The sequence below is a fragment of the Coregonus clupeaformis genome, unplaced genomic scaffold (assembly GCF_020615455.1).
Source record: "Coregonus clupeaformis isolate EN_2021a unplaced genomic scaffold, ASM2061545v1 scaf0086, whole genome shotgun sequence".
In the NCBI taxonomy this organism is placed as follows: domain Eukaryota; kingdom Metazoa; phylum Chordata; class Actinopteri; order Salmoniformes; family Salmonidae; genus Coregonus; species Coregonus clupeaformis.
The window spans coordinates 515,455-542,383 of NW_025533541.1; the positions used below are offsets into that span (position 1 = coordinate 515,455).

General features: G+C 43.3%; 1 protein-coding gene across 4 annotated transcripts in view; it reads right to left on the reverse strand.

Moving 5' to 3' along the window:
• LOC121551068 (vesicle transport through interaction with t-SNAREs homolog 1A) overlaps positions 1-26,929 on the reverse strand; it is a 199,396-nt gene that overhangs the window by 81,023 nt on the left and 91,444 nt on the right. For all 4 annotated transcript variants that reach the window (XM_041863702.1, XM_041863633.1, XM_041863908.1 and 1 more), the window contains one exon: positions 353-423. In XM_041863702.1, coding sequence (XP_041719636.1) covers positions 353-423 — 71 coding nt within the window. The remainder of the gene's footprint in view (positions 1-352; positions 424-26,929) is intronic.

Below are 26,929 nucleotides of genomic sequence, written 5' to 3' on the forward strand. Positions count from 1 at the left end.
TTCAGTGTAGAAAGAGAGAGTTAGAGAAAGTCACAAGGCCTAATGCTCAGTTCTTAGAACAGTCAGTCAGTGTGTGTGTGTGTGTCCGTTCATGCATGTGTGAGCACCCGTGTGAGTTTGTGTGTTTTCGCTTAGACAGTCTTACATCACACATGACATCATTGCATGGGACACACAATGCTTTCATGAGAATAGCAGTGGAAGTGGTTAGTCCATAACCAACTACAAAGCCTTGTTTTCATCAGCCCTTTGTTCCAGCCTTCAATCCCACTGCCTTTCTAGCACGGGCCTTTCCACACTCATTAGAGGGTAACGGTTCATGTCCATTGTCTGTGCGCGCAAGTGTACTCACCCGATCTCTGGATCTCTGGATCTTCTCGCGGTCGGTGTGTAGGTTAGCCAGGATCTCTTGGCCCACTTGTTCTGAAGAACAAAGAGAGGAGAAACACAGTTCTGTTAGCATGGATACGCTGTGAATTGGTTGCACCAGTCTCCCCTTTGATTCCTAACTGAACATTCACTGAGAGAAGTTCAAGGTAAGTGTTTCACTTAAGGACATGACAGCACTAAGCCCTGAAATTGAACCAGTGACTTAAGTCCATGCTCTGCTACTGTTGGCAAATAGTCTAGTCCACAGCTATAGAGGATAGACATTGAGTGTGTGTGTGTGTGTGTGTGTGTGTGTGTGTGTGTGTGTGTGTGTGTGTGTGTGTTAGCCAGCAGACGGCTAGCTATGCTGCCTTACATATGGTACACATCCTTGAGCTACAGCCCAAACATTAGATGGACACTACCCTGCTAAACACCAGCTTGAGTCAAACTACAATCTGACCCTGCTTGTCTGGCATAGTTAAGCCTTACTGAGCCTAGCTAAAGTGAGCATGGATCAGCTGTGCAGACAGTACTATCAACTTGAACACCACTAGCAACTAATCCTCATTTAAAGACATATTCTTAATAATAATAATAATATAATACGCCATTTAGCAGACGCTTTTATCCAAAGCGACTTACAGTCATGCGTGCATACATTTTTGTGTATGGGTGGTCCCGGGGATCGAACCCACTACCTTGGCGTTACAAGCGCCGTGCTCTACCAGCTGAGCTACAGAGGACCACCTTAAAATAGATACATACTTAGAATAAAACAGAAATATATTAAATTCTAGAGATTGTATTTGAAATAGGTAATATAGGTAAAGAACTTCATATTCAAATTCTAACAATTGCTTTAATGATGGCTTAATTGAATCTTCAACTTCTAAAGGTCTCAATCAGGATATGTTCACCACTTGGCAGTGGCTTTTCTATCACTTACAGTATATCACAATTCCAGCTCTCAAAACAATATCCCAGGCAGCACACTACATCCTGCTACTGGAGTCTAATCAGCAGATGCAATATTCATAAAACCACTCTTAAATGCTGCTCATCTGTCGTGGATGTAAACACATTAACGCACACTTATAAAACGTCGCAAACAATGCGTCTGACAAGCTCGTCAGTGGTCACTGTCATTTCCTGGTCCCTTGGGTTAGCCAGAGAGAAAAAAACACACCAAAAAATACAATAAAAAGATCCCACCAACTGTAAGCAGATACTGCATTAGGGATGAAAATGAGGGAGGGAGAAAATAAACATTTGCGCGGATCAAAGACGGCTTTCAATCTGGCGTAAAACAACGCACTCCTGACTAGATTACACTAAACAGGTGCGGCACGCCAAATACCCTGTTTGGGGGAACGCCGAAGACAAAATGGCTACATCTGGCAGCTAAACAAGAGAGGAAGGTGAGATCGCAGAGAGGAGGGAGAGAAGAGGGGAATGGGGACGCCTGTTCTCCCGTTCCTCTCCCTCCCGTTCCCCTCAACGGGCGCACAATGTGTCGCTTTCTGCCTTCATTAATTTCTAAATCAGGGACGAGACAGATTGAAGGATACACAGATTAAACAAACAGTCAGACAGTGACATGTGACAAATAGGGCCGATTAAAAGGCTGAATGCAGGTATTAATAACCATAGTAATACACGCCACCCAGTCCCATCCAAAAGAACAAGGGATAAACAGGGAAAGGAGCTGTGGCAGGAAATCTTCTGTAAAGACAACTAAGCGCCTCTATCTGTCTCTGTCCATGATGGGGTTTAAGACAAATGAGGGTGACAAGTGGTACACAAGTCAAGCCACATCGTCTTTGGCGTGGAGGAAGACGGAGAGCGTGTTATTGGAAAAGCACACACTCGGACTGAGAACATGGATGAGACCGTTGCAGAGGAATAAGGCCCAATGATATCCTGCTGTATTGACAGGGGCTGAGGTATGAATGTAGTGTACAGGGCCTTGGCCTGAATAATATAGGCCTAGGTTCAAGCAAGGCCATACACAATTAAAATGTTTAATGGATGCCCTTCACTTTTCAAAAAGTGAAAGTTGTACTGAAAAATTGCAATTGAGCTTCCAGGAAACCAATACAAAATTTCCTCTCTGATTATGGCTGAACTATGCCTCGTTTAGCCTTCACAAGAGGGGCTTAGGTTGCTAGGTATTGAACTAAGGCTTCTATAGTATTTTAACAAGAAGGTCTACGTTTATTTTTTACTTTTTTGTTCGCTTGCCTCACTTTTCAAACAATGAAATCTGTTAAACATTTAATACAATTTGTACATGGCAGTACTACTTAGAGGGGCTGGGTGCCTCGTCTCAAGGTTTCCTAGAGTGCACTAGCTATCTAATGCAGAGGACTATCATTGTGCACCTTAAGAGATGTCGTTCAAGCTTGTCACTCACGGTGCGTTTACCCTTGACAAAGGCAGCCAATGAGAAAATTAGGATGAATTACTTCATATGGATAGGCAACATTATATCAATTTCCATGAATGTTAAACATGACCCGCTTCCACTTTTAACAACATCTCATCAGCTAGCTAGGCTACATGTACCACAGCCACCACAATTGACTAAGTAACATAATTTATTTGGCTACTATTACAGCTACTAATCCTTCAACTTACTACTGCTACTGATAAAGCTCAATACGCCAACAACGGTGTAGACAACGTCTCCCCTGCATAGGTAAGTTAGAAATGAATGTCTTGGCTGGGCCGGTGTGCTGTAAAATCAATCACGGTATGATGAAGTGTCCCAAGAGCCGACAGACTGTATAACATATTAAAGACTCTGGTTTCAGCAGCCAGGGCCAGGTCCACAAGTTCAAAGATAAATATTTCCCTTAGCTGTGTACAGTGGCTTGCGAAAGTATTCAACCCCCTTGGCATGTTTCCTATTTTGTTGCTTTACAACCTGGAATTAAAATGGATTTTTGGGGGGTTTGTATCATTTGATTTACACAACATGCCTACCACTTTGAAGGTGCAAAATATTTTTTATTGTGAAACAAACAAGAAATAAGACAAAAAAACAGAGCGTGCATAACTATTCATCCCCCCCCCCCCCAAAGTCAATACTTTGTAGAGCCACCTTTTGCAGCAATTACAGCTACAAGTCTCTTGGGGTATGTCTCTATAAGCTTGGCACATCTAGCCACTGGGATTTTTGCCCATTCTTCAAGGCAAAACTGCTCCAGCTCCTTCAAGTTGGATGGGTTCCGCTGGTGTACAGCAATCTTTAAGTCATACCACTGATTCTCAATTGGATTGAGGTCTGGGCTTTGACTAGGTCATTCCAAGACATTTAAATGTTTCCCCTTAAAACACTTCAGTGTTGCTTTAGCAGTATGCTTAGGGTCATTGTCCTGCTGGAAGGTGAACCTCCGTCCCAGTCTCAAATCTCTGGAAGACTGAAACAGGTTTCCCTCAAGAATTTCCCTGTATTTAGCGCCATCCATCATTCCTTCAGGTTTCCCAGTCCCTGCCGATGAAAAACATCCCCACAGCATGATACTGCCACCACCATGCTTCACTGTGGGAATGGTGTTCTCGGGGTGATGAGAGGTGTTGGGTTTGCGCAAGACATAGCATTTTCCTTGATGGCCAAAAAGCTCAATTTTAGTCTCATCTGACCATAGTATCTTCTTCCATATGTTTGGGGAGTCTCCAATATGCCTTTTGGTGAACACCAAACGTGTTTGCTCATTCTTTTCTTTAAGCAATGACTTTTTTCTGGCCACTTTTCCGTAAAGCCCAGCTCTGTGGAGTGTACGGCTTAAAGTGGTCCTATGGACAGATACTCCAATCTCCGCTGTGGAGCTTTGCAGCTCCTTCAGGGTTATCTTTGGTCTATTCGTTGTCTCTCTGATTAATGCCCTCCTTGTCTGGTCTGTGAGTTTTGGTGGGCGGCCCTCTCTTGGCAGGTTTGTTGTGGTGCCATATTCTTTCCATTTTTTAATAATGGATTTACTGGTGCTCCGTGGGATTATCAAAGTTTCTGATATTTTTTTATAACTCAACCCTGATCTGTACTTCTCCACAACTTTGTCCCTGACCTGTTTGGAGAGCTCCTTGGTCTTCATGGTGCCGCTTGCTTGGTGGTGCCCCTTGCTTAGTGGTGTTGCAGACTCTGGGGCCTTTCAGAACAGGTGTATATATACTGAGATCATGTGACAGATCATGTGACACTTAGATTGAACACAGGTGGAATTTATTTAACTAATTATGTTACTTCTGAAGGTAATTGGTTGCATCAGATCTTATTTAGGGGCTTCATAGGAAAGGGGGTGAATACATATGCATATGCATATGCCGGTATATATTTTATGAATTTTTTTAAACAAGTTATTTTTTTCATTTCACTTACACAAAATACTCCAAATTGGTTACGTCCATTACATGAAATCCAAATAAATGTTTGCCTAAAATGACATACCCAAATCTAACTGCCTGTAGCTCAGGACCTGAAGCAAGGATATGCATATTCTTGATACCATTTGAATGGAAACACTTTGAAGTTTGTGGAAATGTGAAATGAACGTAGCAGAATATAACACATTAGATCTGGTAAAAGATAATACAAACAAAAAAACGTGTTTTCTATTTTTATTTTGTTCCTTCATCTTTGAAATGCAAGAGAAAGGCCACAAGATAATATTGCAGTTTAGGCGCAATTTAGACTTTGGCCACTAGATGGCAGCAGTGTGTGTGCAAAGTTTCAGATTGATCCAGTGAAGCATTGCAATACTGGACTATTTTGTATCAAGTCTGCCCAAAAGTGCCGAATTGGTCAATTGATACATACAAGTACATAACTATAGAGAACATACAAAAATGATATGGTAATACAAAATGTAAGTTTACACACTCCCAGGAATGTCATACATGATGGATCATTAGCTTATACACTAACTTTCACACATCTAGATGGCCGGGCAGGGTGGGTCTGGAGCCAGAGACTGCAGGGGTTCAAACTGTAGAACCCAGTTCCTACATTTGAATATAAAATAGATTTTATCAAACACAACTATGCTACATGTTATCTCTGGGACACTTAGGATGACAAATCAGAGCAAGATTACTGAATGTAAGACATTATTTACCTTCAGAGGTGAATGTATCAAACCAGTTGCCTTGATACGTTTTTGTTGTTGTTGTGCACTCTCCTCAAACAATAGCATTGTATTTTTTCACTGTAATAGCTACTGTAAATTGGACCGTGCAGTTAAGATTAACAAGAATTTAAGCTTTCAGCCCATATAAGACATGTCTATGTTCTGGAAAATGTGCTGTTACTTACAACAGTCATGCTAATCACATTAGTGCACGTTAGCTCAACCGTCCCATATACGGGACACCGATCCCGTAGAGGTTAAGGTAAGAGTTAAGGTTTGGGATAGGCTTAAAACTAAAATCTCAAAAACAATTTTTATTGCTGGATTCTAACTTGCAACCTTTGGAATCAGAGGCAGATGCTTACGCCCATCCGCCATCCTCATCCACAAAATTAAAACCTCTTGAAGGTAAAAGCGCTCACTGTTACCCCTAGTGGCCGGTTTCCAAATAATCTCCCGATGTCCTCATAGATGGAAGGACGTCGAATCCTGACTTGTATCACGGGTGACCTTGCTGTTCAGAGAGTTAGGGTAATGTTGAGGAATTGCCAAATCTGCAACCTGGAAAGGGGAGCTATCATTGAGAACTATCGGCTATATTTTAAATTTGGCTTTCAAAAAACCAACAAAGCTACTGTGGAGGATGAAAGATGGCTTTTCTAATAACTGTCTCCTCCCCTGATGGCATTCCTTCCTGAAAAACAGGAAGAAAGGAAAGATTCCCCCCAAATCCATCTCGATGTAGCCTGTATTTAAGCTACTATCAACACGCAAATACACTTCAAGTATGTCTGATGATACAATTCATCATCATGTATAGAAGCTCACATTGAAATACATTTACATCATTTAGCAGACGCTTTTATCCACTTAAATAGATGTATTAGATACTTTACCTGTAACAGTTTCTGATGATGTTTTGACAGATCATCGCCAGGCTTATGTTCCGTAATGGTTCGTTACACTACAGACGACACTGTGTCAACACGTCATAGTTTATGACAACGAGAAATCAAAAGCCGATTCACATCTAGATTTCTGCGCATTAGACACCGTCATAAACAGCTGGCATAGACAGACGTGAAAGTGAAAGAGATTGTCAGAGTGAGAATTGTAAAATATAGAGATATTGGTCTCTCACTGTTTGTTAATTCTCTCTGATGCAAACTATTCAAACTTACTATGCAGCGTTATCATCAGCCACTATTTATGAAAAGTCATGAACTTTTCCAAAATAATGCAAAATGGTTTACTGTGTGAATTGAACGCTGAGCTAAAGTAAATGCACTTCACATTCAGAATCACTGAAACTTGTCTCTACGCTCAATGCTCTACCACCAGCCAGAACAACCATAGGTTGGCCAAAACACTGGAAAGAGGGGGGGGGGGTAATAATTTCCTGCTTACAGTATGCTCCAAACTTGTTGCTCGTTAGCATATAAAGTATTCCCCTCCCGTTTAAGCGGCTATTAACAATTTAAATGACGCTGGTGCTAAAGCCTTCCTCAGACTAGCTCATTAAAGATCCACATCCCCAAAGGTCCATTTAACAAGCCTAAATGACTAAAATGTAAATGCAAATTACTTTATTACATTACAAGGTAGCCTAGCGGTAAGAGCGTTGGGCCAGTAACTGAAAGATTGCTGGTTTGAATACCAGAGCAGACAAGGTAAAATATCTTTCCATGTGTCCTTGAGCAAGGCACTTAACCCTAATTTGCTCAATGGGCGCCGCATTACTATGGCTGACCCTGTAAAAACAACACATTTCACTGCACCAATCTAGTGTATGTGACAATAAAAAATATTCACACCACCACTGGAGAGCAGGAATTAATATATGAACTTATCCTCTTTACGGGAGATTAACAGAACTGACTAGATAAGAACATATTTTGTATTGACTCAGGTTAGCTCAAACAGCTACTGATTCGAACAGTCGAACAGTATCCAAAATCCATCCTTCCGCCTTCCTTTTGATTCATTGGAAGAGATGCATTGGGTCTCACCCATAGAGATAGATAGAGGACTAGTGCCCAAAAGCCTGTTTTAGCATGGGGAGTGCCATTGAGGACTTTCACCACTTTGAAGTAGTCAACTGGGTGGGACTTCCTATGGGTTAAGGAAGGATAGCATAATTCCAGCCAGGTCATCAGGAGGGATCAGCCAATAAATTACACTCTTGAGGAAACATTCCATAACCGCAGGTGGCAGTAAATCACCAACCTTGGCTTTATACCTGTACAAACAAAAAACTCTAGGGGACAGTATGCACCCTTTCAGTTTGTTTGCCAACTCATAGTAGTAGAAGAAGAAAATTGACTACTTCAAAATGGAGATGGCCTCAATGGTGCTGCCCGTGCTTTCACACACACCATAATGGGAGAGATACAATGATGCGGTGTCTATCTAAGTCTATGGTCTCACCATGTCATCACACGGTTGTCAACTTCACACTTCTATGGAGCAATGAGAGAAAGAAAGGCCAGAGTAGTCCAGTAGAGGGAATTACCATCAGGTTAGAAGTCTACTTCCCAGCCAGTCCATCCCAAGACAACCTACCACAGCCACCATTCCAGGGCGCCCTTCCATCCTCTCTCCCTCCTCCCTCCACAGGCACATATACAGTGCATTCTGAATGAATTCAGACCCCTTGACTTTTTCCACATTGTTACGTTACAGCCTTATTCTAAAATCAATTTTAAAAAAATTCCCCTCATCAATCTACACACAATACCCCATAATGACAAAGCAAAAACAGATTTTTAGAAATGTGCAAATTTATATAAATATATATATTTTTTAATATCACATTTACATAAGTATTCAGACCCAGCATCTTTGCCAGCGATTACAGCCTCAAGTCTTCTTGGGTATGACGCTACAAGCTTGGCACACCTGTATTTGGGGAGTTTCTCCCATTTTTCTCTGCAGATCCTCTCAAGCTCTGTCAGGTTGGATGGGGAGCGTCGCTGTGCAGCTATTTTCAGGTCTCTCCAGAGATGTTCGATCGGGTTCATGTCCGGGCTCTGGCTGGGCCACTCAAGGACATTCAGAGACTTGTCCCGAAGCCACTCCTGCGTTGTCTTGGCTGTGTGCTTAGGGTAGTTGTCCTGTTGGAAGGTGAACCTTTGCCCCAGTCTGAGGTCCTGAGTGCTCTGGAGCAGGTTTTCATCAAGGATCTCTCTGTACTTTGCTCCGTTCATCTTTCCCTCGATCCTGACTAGTCTTCCAGTCCCTGCCGTTGAAAAACATCCCGACAGCATTGATGCTGCCACCACCATGCTTCACCGTAGGGATGGTGCCAGGTTTCCTCCAGATGTGACGCTTGGCATTCAGGCTAAAGAGTTCAATTTTGGTTTCATCAGACCAGAGAATCTTGTTTCTAATGGTCTGAGAGTCCTTTAGGTGCCTTTTGGCAAACTCCAAGCAGGCTGTCATGTGCCTTTTACTGAGGAGTGGCTTCCGTATGGCCACTCTACCATAAAGGCCTGATTGGTGGAGTGCTGCAGAGATGGTTGTTCTTCAGGAAGGTTCTCCCATCTCCACAGAGGAACTCTGGAGCTCTGTCAGAGTGACCATCGTGTTCTCCCTGATCAAGGCCCTTCTCCCCGATTTGCTCAGTTTGGCTGGGTGGCCAGCTCTAGTCTTGGTGGTTTCAAATTTCTTCCATTTAAGAATGATGGCGGCCACTGTGTTCTTGGGGACCTTCAATGCTGCAGAAATTTTTTGGTACCCTTCCCCAGATCTGTGCCAATTCCTTTGACCTCATGACTTGGTTTTTGCTCTGACATGCACTGTCAACTGTGGGACAGTTGTGTGCCTTTCCAAATCATGTCCAATCAAGTTGTAGAAACATCTCAAGGATGATCAATGGAAACAGGATGCACCTGAGCTCAATTTCAAGTCTCATAGCAAAGGGTCTGAATACTTACATAAATAAGGTATTTCTGTTTTTTATTTGTAATACATTTGCAAACATTCCTACAAACCTTTTTTCGGTTTTGACATTATGGGTTATTGTGTGTAGATTGATAAGGATTTGTATTTATTTAATCCATTTTAGAATAAGGCTGTAACGTAACAAAAAAAGTAAAGGGGTCTGAATACATTCCAAATGCACTGTAATAGGACACATCATACATTTTACAGGAGCAGTTCCACTGTGAGATGTCTGGGGCCCCCTTTTCTCCCCCCCCCTTTCTTTCTGTCCTCTGCTCTCCTCCCTCTCTTCTCCCCTGAGCTGAAAGGGTACAAGCCCCAACACCAACACCACTTAGCACAGCTCTGTTTCATTAGCTGGTTGAAACCACTGTCTGAAGGTTACCATACACACACACACACACACACACACACACACACACACACACACACACACACACACACACACACACACACACACACACACACACACACACACACACACACACACACACACACACACACACACACTTCTATCCGGATACAATCCCCACCACACAGACAAATGAGTGAAAACGACCCAAGGGAGTGGTTAGGGTAGGTAGAGTCCCACCCCACACACAATTGGCTATAATCCCTGAGGAACAAAGTTCTCTATTTTTGGACACTCCCCTGGATCCTTTTATTTAAAAAAAAGTTGTACATATTGAGGGATGTTGTAAACACTGAGGGATTTTTGAAATGCTGAGCCCACAGGCCATGTGTCTAGTCGCTGTCACACTGACTGACCTGGCTCACAAAGTGAAGTAGGCCAGAACCAGGTCATTGGGGGTCATGCAGCGTCTGGTGAATCTACAGTGTGATTCTCTTGCATGTGGTGGGTAGTCAGTCGGGACCTCAGTACACTGGGGAGTCCAGCTGACGGCCCTCTCTCTGGGTGGGTGCTTATATTTGTTCTATTTCACACATGTACAAGTGTGTATTATATGCATGTGTGAATTGGAAATATTTTCTTTGCATATCCCAACTCCCCTAGACACCCTCGGAGAGTGGGGTCACAGCCAGGGTCAGTCATTACCAATGGCAACCCTGGAGCAATTAGGATGAAGTGCCTTGCTCAAGGGCACAGACAGATGTTTCACCTTGTCGGCTCGAGGATTCGAACTAGCGACATTTCGGTTACTGGCCCAACGTTCTAGCCGCTAGTATGACCAATAGTGTGTAGTCAGAATTTACTGTTGATCAGCAGTGGAGGGATAAGGTGAGCTGGAAGTGCTTTGAGCAGCCCATCTGAGGGGCCTTTTCTTTTCTTGCATGAGTTTGCAGATCGGGGTGAATACCAAGCAGGCAGCGCACTGACCAGCCCTGCTGTGGGGCTTTGTCTGCATGTGTATGATGCTATGAGCAGCGGTGTGGTGGGCAGTCAGTCGGTGTGTATTTCTGGGGCCTTTCTTCACTCCGCCGGGCCGTGTTTTATTCATCGCCTGCGCCCTGACCCCACAGAGCTCCTGTTCTGACAAATCACTTCTGATTAAGACAGATCTCTATTAGTCAGCCACTCAACTTAGCCTATTCATCATTCCCCCTTTCCCTCCTCCTCCTCCCTCCTTCGCCTGTCCGTCAGACCGGAGCAAGACGCAAAGGAAATGTTCCGCCGCGGTTTTAAATGGCTGATTATGGACAATTGGCTGATGGAGAGATGTAAGTGAGTCTTATGGGTGATAAGACGCAGGTTTAATGGGTATAAATGACCAAGCCGACTAGGAGGACCAGCTGGTAATAGAACCATTTGTTTCAGGCAGAACAGGGCTGGGAGAAAAATGAATACTATTTTTTTCTCCAATTGAACTCCCCTGCTTGCCTCCCTCGCCGCCTCAAGTTCAAAAACTCCTGTTCCCGTATTGACTTTTAACAGTGTCGTTCCTCTCACTCGTCCTGAATGAGAATAGATGAGGCTCGGAAGCGAGGCCGGTTGTTTTACATTTATGAAATGGCTCAGACAAGCACACATACTGTACAGATGCTGCTGTAGACATGGCCTCAGACCAGACATACACACTCAGTTAGATACCCAGGCACAAAGCAATGCACCAGCTTACAAATAAAAACAAATATTAAAATGTGAGGGAACTTTAACTTTCAGCATCCCATACACTACTTGTATTGTAAAAACGTAATTATAAAATGGGTGGTTCGAGCCCTGAATGCTGATTGGCTGACAGCCGTGGTATATCAGACCGTATACCATGGGTATAACAAAACATTTATTTTTACTGCTATAATTATGTTGGTAATGAGTTTATAATAGCAATAAGGCACCTCAGGGGTTTGTGGTTTTTGGCCAATATACCACAGCTAAGAGCTGTGTGCAGGCACTCTGCGTTGCGTCGTGCATAAGAACAGCCCTTAGCCGTGGTATATTGGCCATATACCACACCCCCTCTGGCCTTATTGCTTAAACACACCACTGTACTGATGACACTCTGCCTACTTGAGGCAAAACTTCTAAAATTATCAAGTTAAAACAGAACCAATTTATAAAGCAGTTCAATAGCCGTAAAGTCCTATTGTTTAAATCCCCAAAACAATACTAAATTAACCTGAACCACAATAGTATGTAGTAGAGGGAGTAGAAGGAGGGGGGAAATGGGGGAAGGTTTCCATCAGCAAATTGCCTGGACTTACTGAACCATCCAAATGAAAACTAATGGACTTTGGGCCACACTGTGATTGCCTCAACACCCAGACGTAACACGGGAACGACACCATACAGGGTCTTCAATTAAAAACAGGGAATTTACACGGACGGCTGGTCAGCCCCATACATCTACAGTATCCCCGCAGCCACGCTGGTCAATTCTATGGATCAAATGGACTTGACTGATTAATTCCATTTCCACTGCTCCTGGAAATATTTGTACGCGTTGATTAAGCTTGTGGTCAGAATGCGTAGAACATTTATGAAGTGTGGAATTAAAAGCAATCTACAAATAAGATTAAATTGTGTAAATATTATTCATACAGTCCAAACACAACCACATCAGACTCCTTTCAGCCCACTGTCGGTAGTGTGGATATGACAAAGCCATAGCCTATGATAGAAAAGGTGCCTTTATAATAAGCTTTACAACAAGGTGAAAAATCTGTCAACGTGCCCTTGAGCAAGGCCCTTGACCCTAATTGCTCCAGGGTCGCTGTTGATAATGGCAGACCCTGGCCGTGATCTCACTCTCCGAGGGTGTCTCAGGGAGAGTTGGGATATGTAAAGAAAACATTTCCAATTCACACATATGTACAATACACACTTGTACATGTGTGAAATAGGACATATATAACCACCCAACAAATTATTATTATTAGCTTATTACTTACAATATGTAGTGGGGAATACATGAAAGCGTTTGTGTAGTGAAGAATAGAGATGACTATCACAGTACACACTACTGACATTCTCACAGCTGACAAACAGTCTCCATGTAGAAAGGAAAGAAGTTGAAACTGGATGGAAAGATGAAGAAAAAGAGATCATAGGGAAAAGATAGGAGAAGACACTCCTAAACTTGGCAGCTGCAATGGGAGGTATATACCTGCAAAACCCCAACATCTAAATTCTTCCTAATCACACGCAGCATCCCCTTTACCTTCCTCTAGCAGCGGAGGAAAGAAGTTTGTCAGTTTCGGGAAACGGACTCGAGGAAAATACATGAGGGGAAGAAGAAACTTGAAAAAGAAACGGGGGAATGTCAACAGTTTAGGAACGATAATACTTGCAATACTCTTGATTAAAGGCTTTTACGTCTCTAATCAGAAAGTTGACAGGCAGATCAAAGCACGCAACATGATTTTTATGCCTTTTAATTATCTGTACAACACCATACCTCGGGCTGCTCTTCCTCAAACTCTCGGTGAAAGATGGCGAAGGAAGATCTAACACTTCTTAACAGTTCATTATCCAATAAGAAGGAGAAAAGAAAAACGAAAAACACGCACTCCACACACACATAATTATTTCGAAGCGCTTTAAAGCAATCTTCACAATTAGCAAAGACCTGGGGGAGGCCTGTGGTCCTCTATTAGCGCGTCCCAAATTGAAACACCTTAATTATGCTTGTCAAAACGGACGCCGCGTCACCCTCATTTGCATGTTTTGACAGGGCCCGTTGTGATTCAAGCCCCCCCCATCGGAGCACAGGGAGTATTTAGAAGATTTCAACACCTACTGATTATACAGTTTTTCCCTCTGAATAAATGAAATAACATTAATTTGTGCTTTGTTTCAGATCCTTTACCCCTCCCCAATCATCTGAGAGTTAAGAGTAAAAGTGAGCCAAACACTAAGTGAAGTGCGCAACAACTAGCCACTCTGTATGGCTATCCTGATGATGTCGGTTAACCGTTTCTGTTCTGATCAACATGATTCGATTCTTCCTCTCTGGTTGGACATAGTTCATAGTAGGAGTCAACTGGAAAATGGCACAGGCCAACAAAGCCTTTGTTCAATGGAAAATAGTTTTGGACACCTATTAATATCAATGAACTATGATTTTCCAAAAGATGAAAAGGGTGCCAAGAGAGAATGCTGAAGTTGAGAGTAAAACATTATGTTGTGGTGATATAACGCCAAAAAACAAAACAAAGAGACAACTCATTTCACCCAACAGAGTGATGAATGTCTAAATGCTATTTACACCCATTTAAATGGTGATGATTGAACAATTTATCAATCAACACTAGCTAAATAACACAAGGTGGCCTTTACAAATTCCATCCATTTAAGCTTGGTTATCATTGTACCTAAGCTTATATCTCTCATGAAGTGATCGACGGTGACCTTTGTGGCCTTTGTTGCGCATAAGGTTATATAACAGTTTGTTTGCGTTCTGCTCAAAGTTTAAGGTGACCACAGCCATTTCGTCTATGAAGCAACAGCAAACCTTATGACTTTATCAGAACACTACATCTTTCTGGCCGCTCACAATAGCAAGTTTGTCTCTCGCTTTGGAACTAATACTGACACACTTCCCTACTCTTGTGAAATTCAAATAAGACAGCTATTATAGGGGAGGCATAGAGGAGGCTCAGAAAAGAGAGACGCATCATGTGCCTCATTTAACAATGAGCACGGCCACGGAGGTTAAGAGCCTAGTGTGAAAACACACAACATGGGCAGTGCCAACCAGGGCACCGCTAAGGACCCCATGACACTGTGACAGGGCCTGTGTAGAGTATACAGTGGGGAGAACAAGTATTTGATACACTGCCGATTTTGCAGGTTTTCCTACTTACAAAGCATGTAGAGGTCTGTAATTTTTATCATAGGTACACTTCAACTGTGAGAGACGGAATCTAAAACAAAAATCCAGAAAATCACATTGTATGATTTTTAAGTAATTAATATGCATTTTATTGCATGACATAAGTATTTGATCACCTACCAACCAGTAAGAATTCCGGCTCTCACAGACCTGTTAGTTTTTCTTTAAGAAGCCCTCCTGTTCTCCACTCATTACCTGTATTAACTGCACCTGTTTGAACTCATTACCTGTATACAAGACACCTGTCCACACACTCAATCAAACAGACTCCAACCTCTCCACAATGGCCAAGACCAGAGAGCTGTGTAAGGACATCAGGGATAAAATTGTAGACCTGCACAAGGCTGGGATGGGCTACAGGACAATAGGCAAGCAGCTTGGTGAGAAGGCAACAACTGTTGGCGCAATTATTAGAAAAATTGAAGAAGTTCAAGATGACGGTCAATCATCCTCGGTCTGGGGCTCCATGCAAGATCTCACCTCGTGGGGTTGGGGCATCAAGATCATGAGGAAGGTGAGGGATCAGCCCAGAACTACACGGCAGGACCTGGTCAATGACCTGAAGAGAGCTGGGACCACAGTCTCAAAGAAAACCATTAGTAACATACGCCGTCATGGATTAAAAACCTGCAGCGCACGCAAGGTCCCCCTGCTCAAGCCAGCGCATGTCCAGACCCGTCTGAAGTTTGCCAATGACCATCTGGATGATCCAGAGGAGGAATGGGAGAAGGTCATGTGGTCTGATGAGACAAAAATAGAGCTTTTTGGTCTAAACTCCACTCACCGTGTTTGGAGGTAGAAGAAGAATGAGTACAACCCCAAGAACACCATCCCAACCGTGAAGCATGGTGGTGGAAACATCATTCTTTGGGGATGCTTTTCTGCAAAGGGGTCAGGACGACTGCACCGTATTGAGGGGAGGATGGATGGGGCCATGTATCGCGAGATCTTGGCCAACAACCTCCTTCCCTCAGTAAGAGCATTGAAGATGGGTCATGGCTGTGTCTTCCAGCATGACAACGACCCGAAATAAACAGCCAGGGCAACTAAGGAGTGGCTCCGTAAGAAGCATCTCAAGGTCCTGGAGTAGCCTAGCCAGTCTCCAGACCTGAACCCAATAGAAAATCTTTGGAGGGAGCTGAAAGTCCGTATTGCCCAGCGACAGCCCCGAAACCTGAAGGATCTGGAGAAGGTCTGTATGGAGGGGTGGGCCAAAATCCCTGCTGCAGTGTGTGCAAACCTGGTCAAGACCTACAGGAAACGTATGATCTCTGTAATTGCAAACGAAGGTTTCTGTACCAAATATTAAGTTCTGCTTTTCTGATGTATCAAATACTTATGTCATGCAATAAAATGCAAATGAATTACTTAAAAATCATACAATGTGATTTTCTGGATTTTTGTTTTAGATTCCGTCTCTCACAGTTGAAGTGTACCTATGATCAAAATTACAGACCTCTACATGCTTTGTAAGTAGGAAAACCTGCAAAATCGGCAGTGTATCAAATACTTGTTCTCCCCACTGTATGTGAGTGTCCAGTTCACATTGTTTTGAATTCACTCACAATTTAACAACTGCTTCTAAAAGTCTGTTCAGCTAAGAATGGGGAAATCATAGCCGGCTTTTTTTCCTGAATAAAATGTCACAAAAGTTGAGGTAAGAGCACCTTGGCAATTGAAAGGTTACAATGTGTTGCACAATATGCCATGGTGTGAATGAAAACTTGATGTATTTTATTCAGTATATTTGTTCTGTAACTACTTCACTCAGTGGATGAGATCGGGGATTCTCACAGCCTCATGGCTCTTCCTGAAAACGTCAGCTTCAAGGAATCCAACAAAACATACAGTGCCTTCAGAAAGTATTCACACCCCTTGACTTTTTCCACATTTTGTTATGTTACAGCCTGAATTTAAATCCTAGAGGAAAACCTGGTTCAGTCTGCTTTCCACCAAACACTGGGAGATGAATTAATCTTTCAGCAGGACAATGACCTAAAACACGAGGCCAAATCTACACTGGAGCTGCTTACCAATAAGACAGTGAATGTTCCTGAGTGGCCGAGTTAGAGTTTTGACTTAAATCTACTTGAAAATGTATGGCAAGACCTGAAAATGTTTTTCTAGCAATGATCAACAACACATTTGACAGAGCTTGAAGAATTTTGAAAATAATAATGTGCAAATGTTGCACAATCCATGTGTGGAAAGCTCTTAGAGACTTACCCAGAAAGACTCACAGCTGTAATCGCTGCCAAAGTTGCTTCGACAAAGTATTGACTCAGGGTTGTGAATACTTACGTAAATGAGATATTTCTGTATTTCATTTTCAATACATTTGCTAACATTTCTAAAAACATATTTTCACTTTGTCATTATGGGGTATTGTGTGTAGATGGGTGAGAAAAATATATATTTAATCAATTTTGTATTCAGGCTGTAACAACAAAATGTGGAATAAGTCAAGGGCTATGAATACTTTCTGAATGCATATCAATCTGATTCTGAAGTGCTACGCATAATACACTAATGAGAAAAAGGATAATATACAGTGCATTCGGAAAGTATTCAGACCCCTTGACGTTTTCCACATTTAGTTACGTTACAGCCTTATTCTAAAATGCATTAGATATATTTTTCTCCTCATCAATCTAGAGACAATACCCCATAATGACAAAGCAAAACTGGTTTTTAGAAATGTTGGCAAATTCATTAAAAATTAAAAACGGAAATATTACATTTACATAAGTATTCAGACCCTTTACTCAGTACTTTGTTGAAGCACCTTTGGCAGCGATTACAGCCTCAAGTCTTCTTGGGTATGACACTACAAGCTTGTCACACCTGTATTTGGGGAGTTTCTCCCATTCTTCTCTGCAGACCCTCTCAAGCTCTGTCAGGTTGGATGGGGAACGTCGCTGCACAGCTATTTCCAGGTCTCTCCAGAGATATTCGATTGGGTTCAAGTCCGGGCTCTGGCTGGGCCACTCAAGGACATTCAGAGACTTGTCCCGAAGCCACTCCTGCGTTGGATCGTTGTCCTGTTGGAAAGGGAACCTTCGCCCCAGTCTGAGGTCCTGACCACTCTGGAGCAGGTTTTCATCAAGGATCTCTCTGTACTTTGCTCTGTTCATCTTTCCCTTGATCCTGACTAGACTCCCAATCCCTGCTGCTGAAAAACATCCCCACAGCATGATGCTGCCACCACCATACTTCACCGTAGGGATGGTGCCAGGTTTCCTCCAGACGTGACGCTTGGCATTCAGGCCATAGAGTTCAATCTTGGTTTCATCAGACCAGAGAATTTTGTTTCTCATGGTCTGAGAGACTTTACGTGCCTTTTGGCAAACTCCAAGCGGGATGTCATGTGCATTTTCCTGAGGAGTGGCTCAGTCTGGCCACTCTACCATAAAGGCCTGATTGGTGGAGTGCTGCAGAGATGGTTGTCCTTTTGGAAGGTTCTCCCATCTCCACAGTTTCTTGGTCACCTCCCTGACCAAGGCCCTTCTCCCCCGATTGCTCAGTTTGGCTGGGCGGCCAGCTCTAGGAAGGGTCTTGGTGGTTCTAAACTTCTTCCATTTAAGAATGATGGAGGCCATTGTGTTCTTGGGGACCTTCAATGCTGCAGAAATGTGTTGTTACCCTTCCCCAGATCTGTGCCTCGACACAATCCTGTCCTGGAGCTCTACGGACAATTCCTTCAACCTCATTGCTTGGTTTTTGCACTGACATGCACTGTCAACTGTGGGACCTTATATAGACCGGTGGGTGCCTTTCCAAATCATGTCCAATCAATTGAATTTACCACAGGTGGACTCCAATCAAGTTGTAGAAACATCAAGGATGATCAATGGAAACAGGATGCGCCTGAGCTCGATTTCGAGTCTCATAGCAAAGGGTCTGAATACTTATGTAAAAAAAACTGTTTTCGCTTTGTCATTATGGGGTAGTGTGTGTAGATTGATGACGTAAAAAAATGATTTCATCCATTTTAAAATAAGGCTGTAACGTAAACAAATGTGGAAATAGGGAAGGGGTCTGAATACTTTCCGAATGCACTGTTTGAAATAGGTTTAAAATATAACCGATCCTGACAGAACACTCGGACAGGCCTACAACTGACCATCAAATGGGGGAAGGCAGTGCACTCGTTCACTAGTAGAGAAAAAAGATGTCTCCTGTTCTAGGGAATTAACTAAAACAGTTCTCACTGACTAAAAACCTTTCCCGGCATCTTCCCCACTAATTAAGCATATCTCACTTTTTACGACACGGCAGAAGTAATTTAATCTAACTTCTGAGGGCCTCGACACCATCAAATGAATTATTCATAAAGGACATGATATTATAACTCAATTGTCAACTCGGTGACTGTCTTTTTTTTAAAAATCCCTCGTCTGTCGTTCCTCTTTTGTCTTAGGTTCCTTTATTTTTTTCCGGCGAGTCCCCGCTTTTAATCTACAACTGAGCGGTACACATTGTCATGGTCGCCGTCGAACAAAATATTTAGATTTTTGTTTTTTGAAGTTGGTCGGTGGCGGGCGGGCGGGGAAGGGGATGTAGCGATTGGCGCGGCTCCCCGTGGGTTTGTGCGGTGCGGTGCGCAGGTGGGGACAGCTCCACCAAAGAATAAGAGGCTCAGTGTCGGTAATAACACAACCACAATGCCTTCTTTCCCCTCATTAATAAAACATGGAATCCGCCCTAGCCCACCTTGATGGGGCAGGCGCTGCGTGGGGAGGTAGCTGGCGCGGGGAGGTGGGATGAGTTCCATTCTCCACACAGCGGCCTGTCGGCCGGTGTAGCGCTGCTGGCAGGATGATGGAATGTGACCCCGGGAATGACTGACAGACACAGCAGCGGCCAACTGGGCTACGGTGCCCTGACGGCAAAGACCCTGTTCCCATTCCACACAGAGGTAACTAACACAGAGGAGCGCAACATGCAGATTACACATGCACATAGGAATAATGTAGGCATAACATGGGCCTTGGTTTATAGCAGTATGTGGTAGGGTACCACCAGTCAATCTATCAATAAATCAACCAAGCAATTGGCTCATATCTCTCTGTCAAGTCTACAGATCCATCTAAACGTTACATGACAGAGTATCCTAGTACAAATTACACCTAATACATGAGTGCACAAATGAAAGTAATAAGTCATGATTATTTTAGTGACACTGTCTAGAAACATTAAATGTACTTTCAACAATGCCCTCCCCCTGGGTCTGAGTGAGAACACACATGCAGTTGACCACACACACATTAGGACACACGCATTAGGACACAAGCGCATTAGGACACAAGCGCATTAGGACACACAAGAAGTCACACAAACTCACTCACACAAATGCACGCACACACATGAGTGGATGAGTGTGAGAGAACGGCCGTGAGGACAGAGGGGCTACTGTGCTGGATGGACTGACAGCCGCCTCACAAGCAGAAAGCGCCTCGGTGGAGGGGCCACAGGCTGCCCGCCCACAACACTGCAAGAAGAGGCCAGAGCCACACAGGAGCCAGACGCCCGAGGGCACTATTCAATCAAAATCTGAAAGATTCTGGGTTTCAGCTAAAAATAAGCTCTTGATCATTGAGGTTTTTGAACTATACCGTCTATAAAGGCAGTTGAATTTCTTAATTGTAAAATTGTTCACGAAGTTCAATCAAAATGTGCATCATTTATTTAATTGACTCCCAAATGTCAGTTCATCCTAGACACATGAAGTCATCGAAACGTGGGTGGTATTGAGAGTTAAAGGAAGCAGGAACAGTACATAGTGTCTAGGGAAGGATTAAAAGAGACGACAGCAGTTTGTTGTGCTGTGTGCGGCCAGGGGAATGGTATGATTCAAAGTCCACGATTGCGAGCCAGTCTTTCAAGGTTCTCAATGCTCTTCACTAAGCATCCGGCAGCTTTCCACTATATTTCTTGTGGATTTCAAAAGCTGTTTCCTTGCTATTGATTCTTAAGTACTGTGCAGACTTGCTAGCCTGGTTGCTGTCTCTGTTCAGCTATTACATTCCACTCCTTGTGTAGGGATGTTGCGGTGACCGTATTAGTGCGACACCGGCAGTAAAATTCCAAGTGATCGTTGAATCACGGTAATCTCCTCTTATGTGCTTTGGTCTTGCGATGCTAGTACCCGACCCTGAATGGCCTGAGGCTTTCAAAGCCTAACACAATGAAATGGACAGCGCTTTCTACGGTGATGATTAATTCAAAACACCCATATGCATAGACCTACATATGAGCCCCCCAAAAATCTTGAATTTAAATAATGATTGTGCCATTATGTAATACATAGCCTACTGCATATTACACATGGCAGAAAAACATATTTTTTTTTAAATACAGATTTAAGATGTCTTTGGTACATAATTGGTCTAGCCTATACTCCAAAAGCTACAAAAGTAAGTAAATAACCGTATTAGACTGAAATATATAAATGTAATTTTCATCAAACTTGTGAGGCTCTCCAGTCTCCATGCTCATTAGCTGCACATTCAACATATTTGCTGCGACTTCACTCAATCCCGTTTTAAATAGTCTCCCATCCTAAATGTTTTACATTCCCTGAGACCAAACAGAATGGCCACATATTCCCAGATTTTCATAAAACAACCACACTTGTGGTCTCTCCTTTCTGCATCACCAGATTTTGAGTGAGGAAAGATAATAGGCTATGTGCGGCTGGTGCGCTTACCGGAGAGTCACTCCACCACTTCTCACAGTGGTGCTCATCTAGTAAAGTTTGATCAAAGCTGAATCAATGTCTTGGAAGATCACATAATGATTCATTAAAAACGAACCTGCGGGAAAGTGGCCGCCATCAGCTATTCAATGTATTTTTTCCCCTGCCCATTTGATAATCGGCCATTCTAAATCTGAACTAATTTTAAATATTAGTAAAGACAAGATTAAATTGAAAATAGTCTGATGGGTGAAAATATGATCACTTTATCTACTAAGGTAACCTGCCTAAATGACTACCGACCCGTAGCACTCACGTCTGTAGCCATAAAGTGCTTTGAAAGGCTGGTCATGGCTCACATCAACACCATTATCCCAGAAGCCCCAACAGATCCACAGATGATGCAATCTCTTTTGCGCTCCACACTGCCCTTTCACACCTGGACAAAAGGAACACCTATGTGAGAATACTATTCATTGACTACAGCTCAGCGTTCAACACCATAGTGCCCTCAAAGCCAATCACTAAGCTAAGGACCCTGGGACTAAACACCTCCCTCTGCAACTGGATCCTGGACTTCCTGACGGGCCGCCCTCAGGTGGTAAGGGTAGGTAACAACACATCCGCCACGCTGATCCTCAACACGGGGACCCCTCAGGAGTGCGTGCTCAGTCCCCTCCTGTACTCCCTGTGCACTCATGACTGCATGGCCAGACACGACTCCAACACCATCATTAAGTTTGCGGATGACACAACAGTGGTAGGCCTGATCACCGACAAGACAGCCTATAGGGAGGAGGTCAGAGACCGGGCCGAGTGATGCCAGGACAACAACCTCTCCCTCAACGTGATCAAGACAAAGGAGATGATTGTGGACTACAGGAAAAAGAAGAGGACCGAGCACGCCCCCATTCTCATCGACGGGGCTGTAGTGGAGCAGGTTGAGAGCTTCAAGTTCCTTGGTGTCCACATCACCAACAAACTATCATGGTCCAAACACACCAAGACTGTCATGAAGAGGGCACGACAAAGCCTATTCCCCCTCAGGAGACTGAAAAGATTTGGCATGGGTCCTCAGATCCTCAAAAGGTTCTACAGCTGCACCATCGAGAGCATCCTGACTGGTTGCATCACTGCCTGGTATGGCAACTGCTCGGCCTCCGACCACAAGGCACTACAGAGGGTAGTGCGTACGTCCCAGTACATCACTGGGGCCAAGCTTCCTGCAATCCAAGACCTATTTACCAGGCGGTGTCAGAGGAAGGCCCTAAAAATTGTCAAAGACTCCAGCCACCCTTAGTCATAGACTGTTCTCTCTGCTACCGCATGGCAAGCGGTACCGGAGCACCAAGTCTAGGTCCAAGAGGCTTCTAAACAGCTTCTACCGCCAAGCCATAAGACTCCTGAACATATAATCAAATGGCTACCCAGACTATTTGCATCCCCCCGTTTACGCTGCTGCTATTCTCTGTTTATTATCTATGCATAGTCACTTTAATAACTCTCCCTACATGTACATATTACCTCAATTACCTCGACTAACCTGTGCCCCCGCACATTGACTCGGTACCGGTACCCCCTGTATATAGCCTCGCTATTGTTATTTTTACTGCTGCTCTTTAATTCTTTGTTACTTTTATTTCGTATTTACATTTTACATTACATTTTAGTCATTTAGCAGACGCTCTTATCCAGAGCGACTTACAGTTAGTGAGTGCATACATTTTTCATACTGGCCCCCCGTGGGAATCGAACCCACAACACTGGCGTTGCAAGCGCCATGCTCTACCAACTGAGCTACAGGAGGCTACATGCCACTTTCTCTATATAAACCTGAGAAAGAAGGCACTTGTAAAAAAGTTGACTATGCCCTAGCCTTGATTTCAAGGCAAGAATGGCAACACCAGATTAACTATATCCAGATGGTTAAGAAGGAACTGTTCTGGCTCTGTAGCCATACTAGAGCAAACCTGAGTGCACTGTGGGGAAAAGACAGAAATGGGGTTAATGGCTAGCGGGGATACAGCTTTTGAATTTCCGTATCAGGTTAGGAGAACTTATGCAGCTGGTTAGGAGAATTCACGTAGCAGGTCAGGAGAATTAGGTTAAGGTTAGGAAAACGGTTAAGGTTAGGGTTAGCTAAAATGCAAAAAAAATCTACTTTTGACGTTAATTTGACGTTCTAGCCATGACCAGAAATGGGTGGATGAACTTGAAAATACAAAGGAAATTAGCAGTATTATTTTATATTGTATTTTTTTGTGATTTTTGTTTTTGTATTCATTCTTAAAACTGCACTGTTGGTTAAGGGCTTGTATGTAAGCATTTCACTGTAAGGTCTACACCTGTTGTAATCGGCGCATGTGACAAATAACATTTGATTTGATTTGATGAGAGAACAGTGTGTCAAGCCTGAGGCAACGAACAGAGAGCAAACATTTTTGCGATTTTCGCAAATCATCAATAGCCTATTGTCACATCATGCATCCCATGTATGCTTTGATTTCTAAGACATTCTAAGGTGTGTATCATTCACAACTAAAGTTACCAAATAACTCTAAATCTAGCATATAGGACCTGTTTCAAATGATCACTTTTATGCTCAACATAGCCATGTTATATGCGCGCGCACTCGCTCTGGAATGGGAAAATATCCTTTATTTGATTCAGCTAAGTTCAATTACAGTGGGGAGAACAAGTATTTGATACACTGCCAATTTTGCAGGTTTTCCTACTTACAAAGCATGTAGAGGTCTGTAATTTTTATCATAGGTACACTTCAACTGTGAGAGACAGAAATCCAGAAAATCACATTGTATGATTTTTAAGTAATTAATTTGCATTTTATTGCAAGACATAAGTATTTGATCACCTACCAACCAGTAAGAATTCCGGCTCTCACAGACCTGTTAGTTTTTCTTTAAGAAGCCCTCCTGTTCTCCACTCATTACCTGTATTAACTGCACCTGTTTGAACTCGTTACCTGTATAAAAGACACCTGTCCACACACTCAATCACACAGACTCCAACCTCTCCACAATGGCCAAGACCAGAGAGCTGTGGAAGGACATCAGGGATAAAATTGTAGACCTGCACAAGGCTGGGATGGGCTACAGGACAATAGGCAAGCAGCTTGGTGAGAAGGCAACAACTGTTGGCGCAATTATTAGAAAATGGAAGTTCAAGATGACGGTCAATCACCCTCGGTCTGGGGCTCCATGCAAGATCTCACCTCGTGGGGCATCAATGATCATGAGGAAGGTGAGGGATCAGCCCAGAACTACACGGCAGGACCTGGTCAATGACCTGAAGAGAGCTGGGACCACAGTCTCAAAGAAAACCATTAGTAACACACTACGCCGTCATGGATTAAAATCCTGCAGCGCACGCAAGGTCCCCCTGATCAAGCCAGCGCATGTCCAGGCCCGTCTGAAGTTTGCACTGACCATCTGGATGATCCAGAGGAGGAATGGGAGAAGGTCATGTGGTCTGATGAGACAAAAATAGAGCTTTTGGTCTAAACTCCACTCGCCGTGTTTGGAGGAAGAAGAAGGATGAGTACAACCCCAACAACACCATCCCAACAGTGAAGCATGGAGGTGGAAACATCATTCTTTGGGTATGCTTTTCTGCAAAGGGGACAGGACGACTGCACCGTATTGAGGGGAGGATGGATGGGGCCATGTATCCTCTGTAGCTCAGCTGGTAGACCACGGCGCTTGTAACGCCAAGGTAGTGGGTTCGATCCCCGGGACCACCCATACACAAAAATGTATGCACGCATGACTGTAAGTCGCTTTGGATAAAAGCGTCTGCTAAATGGCATATTATTATATTATTATGACAGACAAAATGAGAATTTTTTTTCCAGAAAATCACATTGTAGGATTTCTAATGAATTTATTAGCAAATTATGGTGGAAAATAAGTATTTGGTCAATAACAAAAGTTTCTCAATAGTTTGTTATATACTCTTTGTTGGCAATGACACAGGTCAAACGTTTTCTGTATTTCTTCACAAGGTTTTCACACACTGTTGCTGGTATTTTGGCCCATTCCTCCATGCAGATCTCCTCTAGAGCAGTGATGTTTTGGGGCTGTCGCTGGGCAACATGGACTTTCAACTCCCTCCAAAGACTTTCTATGGGGTTGAGATCTGGAGACTGGCAAGGCCACACCAGGACCTTGAAATGCTTCTTACGAAGCCACTCCTTCATTGACCGGGCGGTGTGTTTGGGATCATTGTCATGCTGAAAGACCCAGCCACGTTTCATCTTCAATGCCCTTGCTGATGGAAGGAGGTTTTCACTCAAAATCTCACGATACATGGCTCCATTCATTCTTTCCTTTACACGGATCAGTCGTCCTGGTCCTTTTGCAGAAAAGCAGCCCCAAAGCATGATGTTTCCACCCCCATGCTTCACAGTAGGTATGGTGTTCTTTGGATGCAACTCAGCATTCTTTGTCCTCCAAACACGACGAGTTGAGTTTTTACCAAAAAGTTATATTTTGGTTTCATCTGACCATATGACATTCTCCCCAATCCTCTTCTGGATCATCCAAATGCACTCTAGCAAACTTCAGACGGGCCTGGACATGTACTGGCTTAAGCAGGGGGGACACGTCTGGCACTGCAGGATTTGAGTCCCTGGCGGCGTAGTGTGTTACTGATGGTAGGCTTTGTTACTTTGGTCCCAGCTCTCTGCAGGTCATTCACTAGGTCCCCCCGTGTGGTTCTGGGATTTTTTGCTCACCGTTCTTGTGATCATTTTGACCCCACGGGGTGAGATCTTGCGTGGAGCCCCAGATCGAGGGAGATTATCAGTGGTCTTGTATGTCTTCCATTTCCTAATAATTGCTCCCACACTTGATTTCTTCAAACCAAGCTGCTTACCTATTGCAGATTCAGTCTTCCCAGCCTGGTGCAGGTCTACAATTTTGTTTATGGTGTCCTTTGACAGCTCTTTGGTCTTGGCCATAGTGGAGTTTGGAGTGTGACTGTTTGAGGTTGTGGACAGGTGTCTTTTATACTGATAACAATTTCAAACAAGTGCCATTAATACAGGTAACGAGTGGAGGATAGAGGAGCCTCTTAAAGAAGAAGTTACAGGTCTGTGAGAGGCAGAAATCTTGCTTGTTTGTAGGTGACCAAATACTTATTTTCCACCATAATTTGCAAATAAATTCATTAAAAATCCTACAATGTGATTTTCTGGAGAGAAAAAAAACTCAATTTGTCTGTCATAGTTGACGTGTACCTATGATGAAAATTACAGGCCTCTCTCATCTTTTTAAGTGGAAGAACTTGCACAATTAGTGGCTGACTAAATACTTTTTTCCCCCCACTGTATAAGCATATCTTGTCTGCTAAATGAACTAGCCTGGCACAGATAACATATAGTAGGCCAACTCATATTCTGTCCTTCTGAAATACATTTTCTTTATATCATAATGTTTCTTTAGACCAGCCTAAAATAAATAATGGATTTATTGTGATGG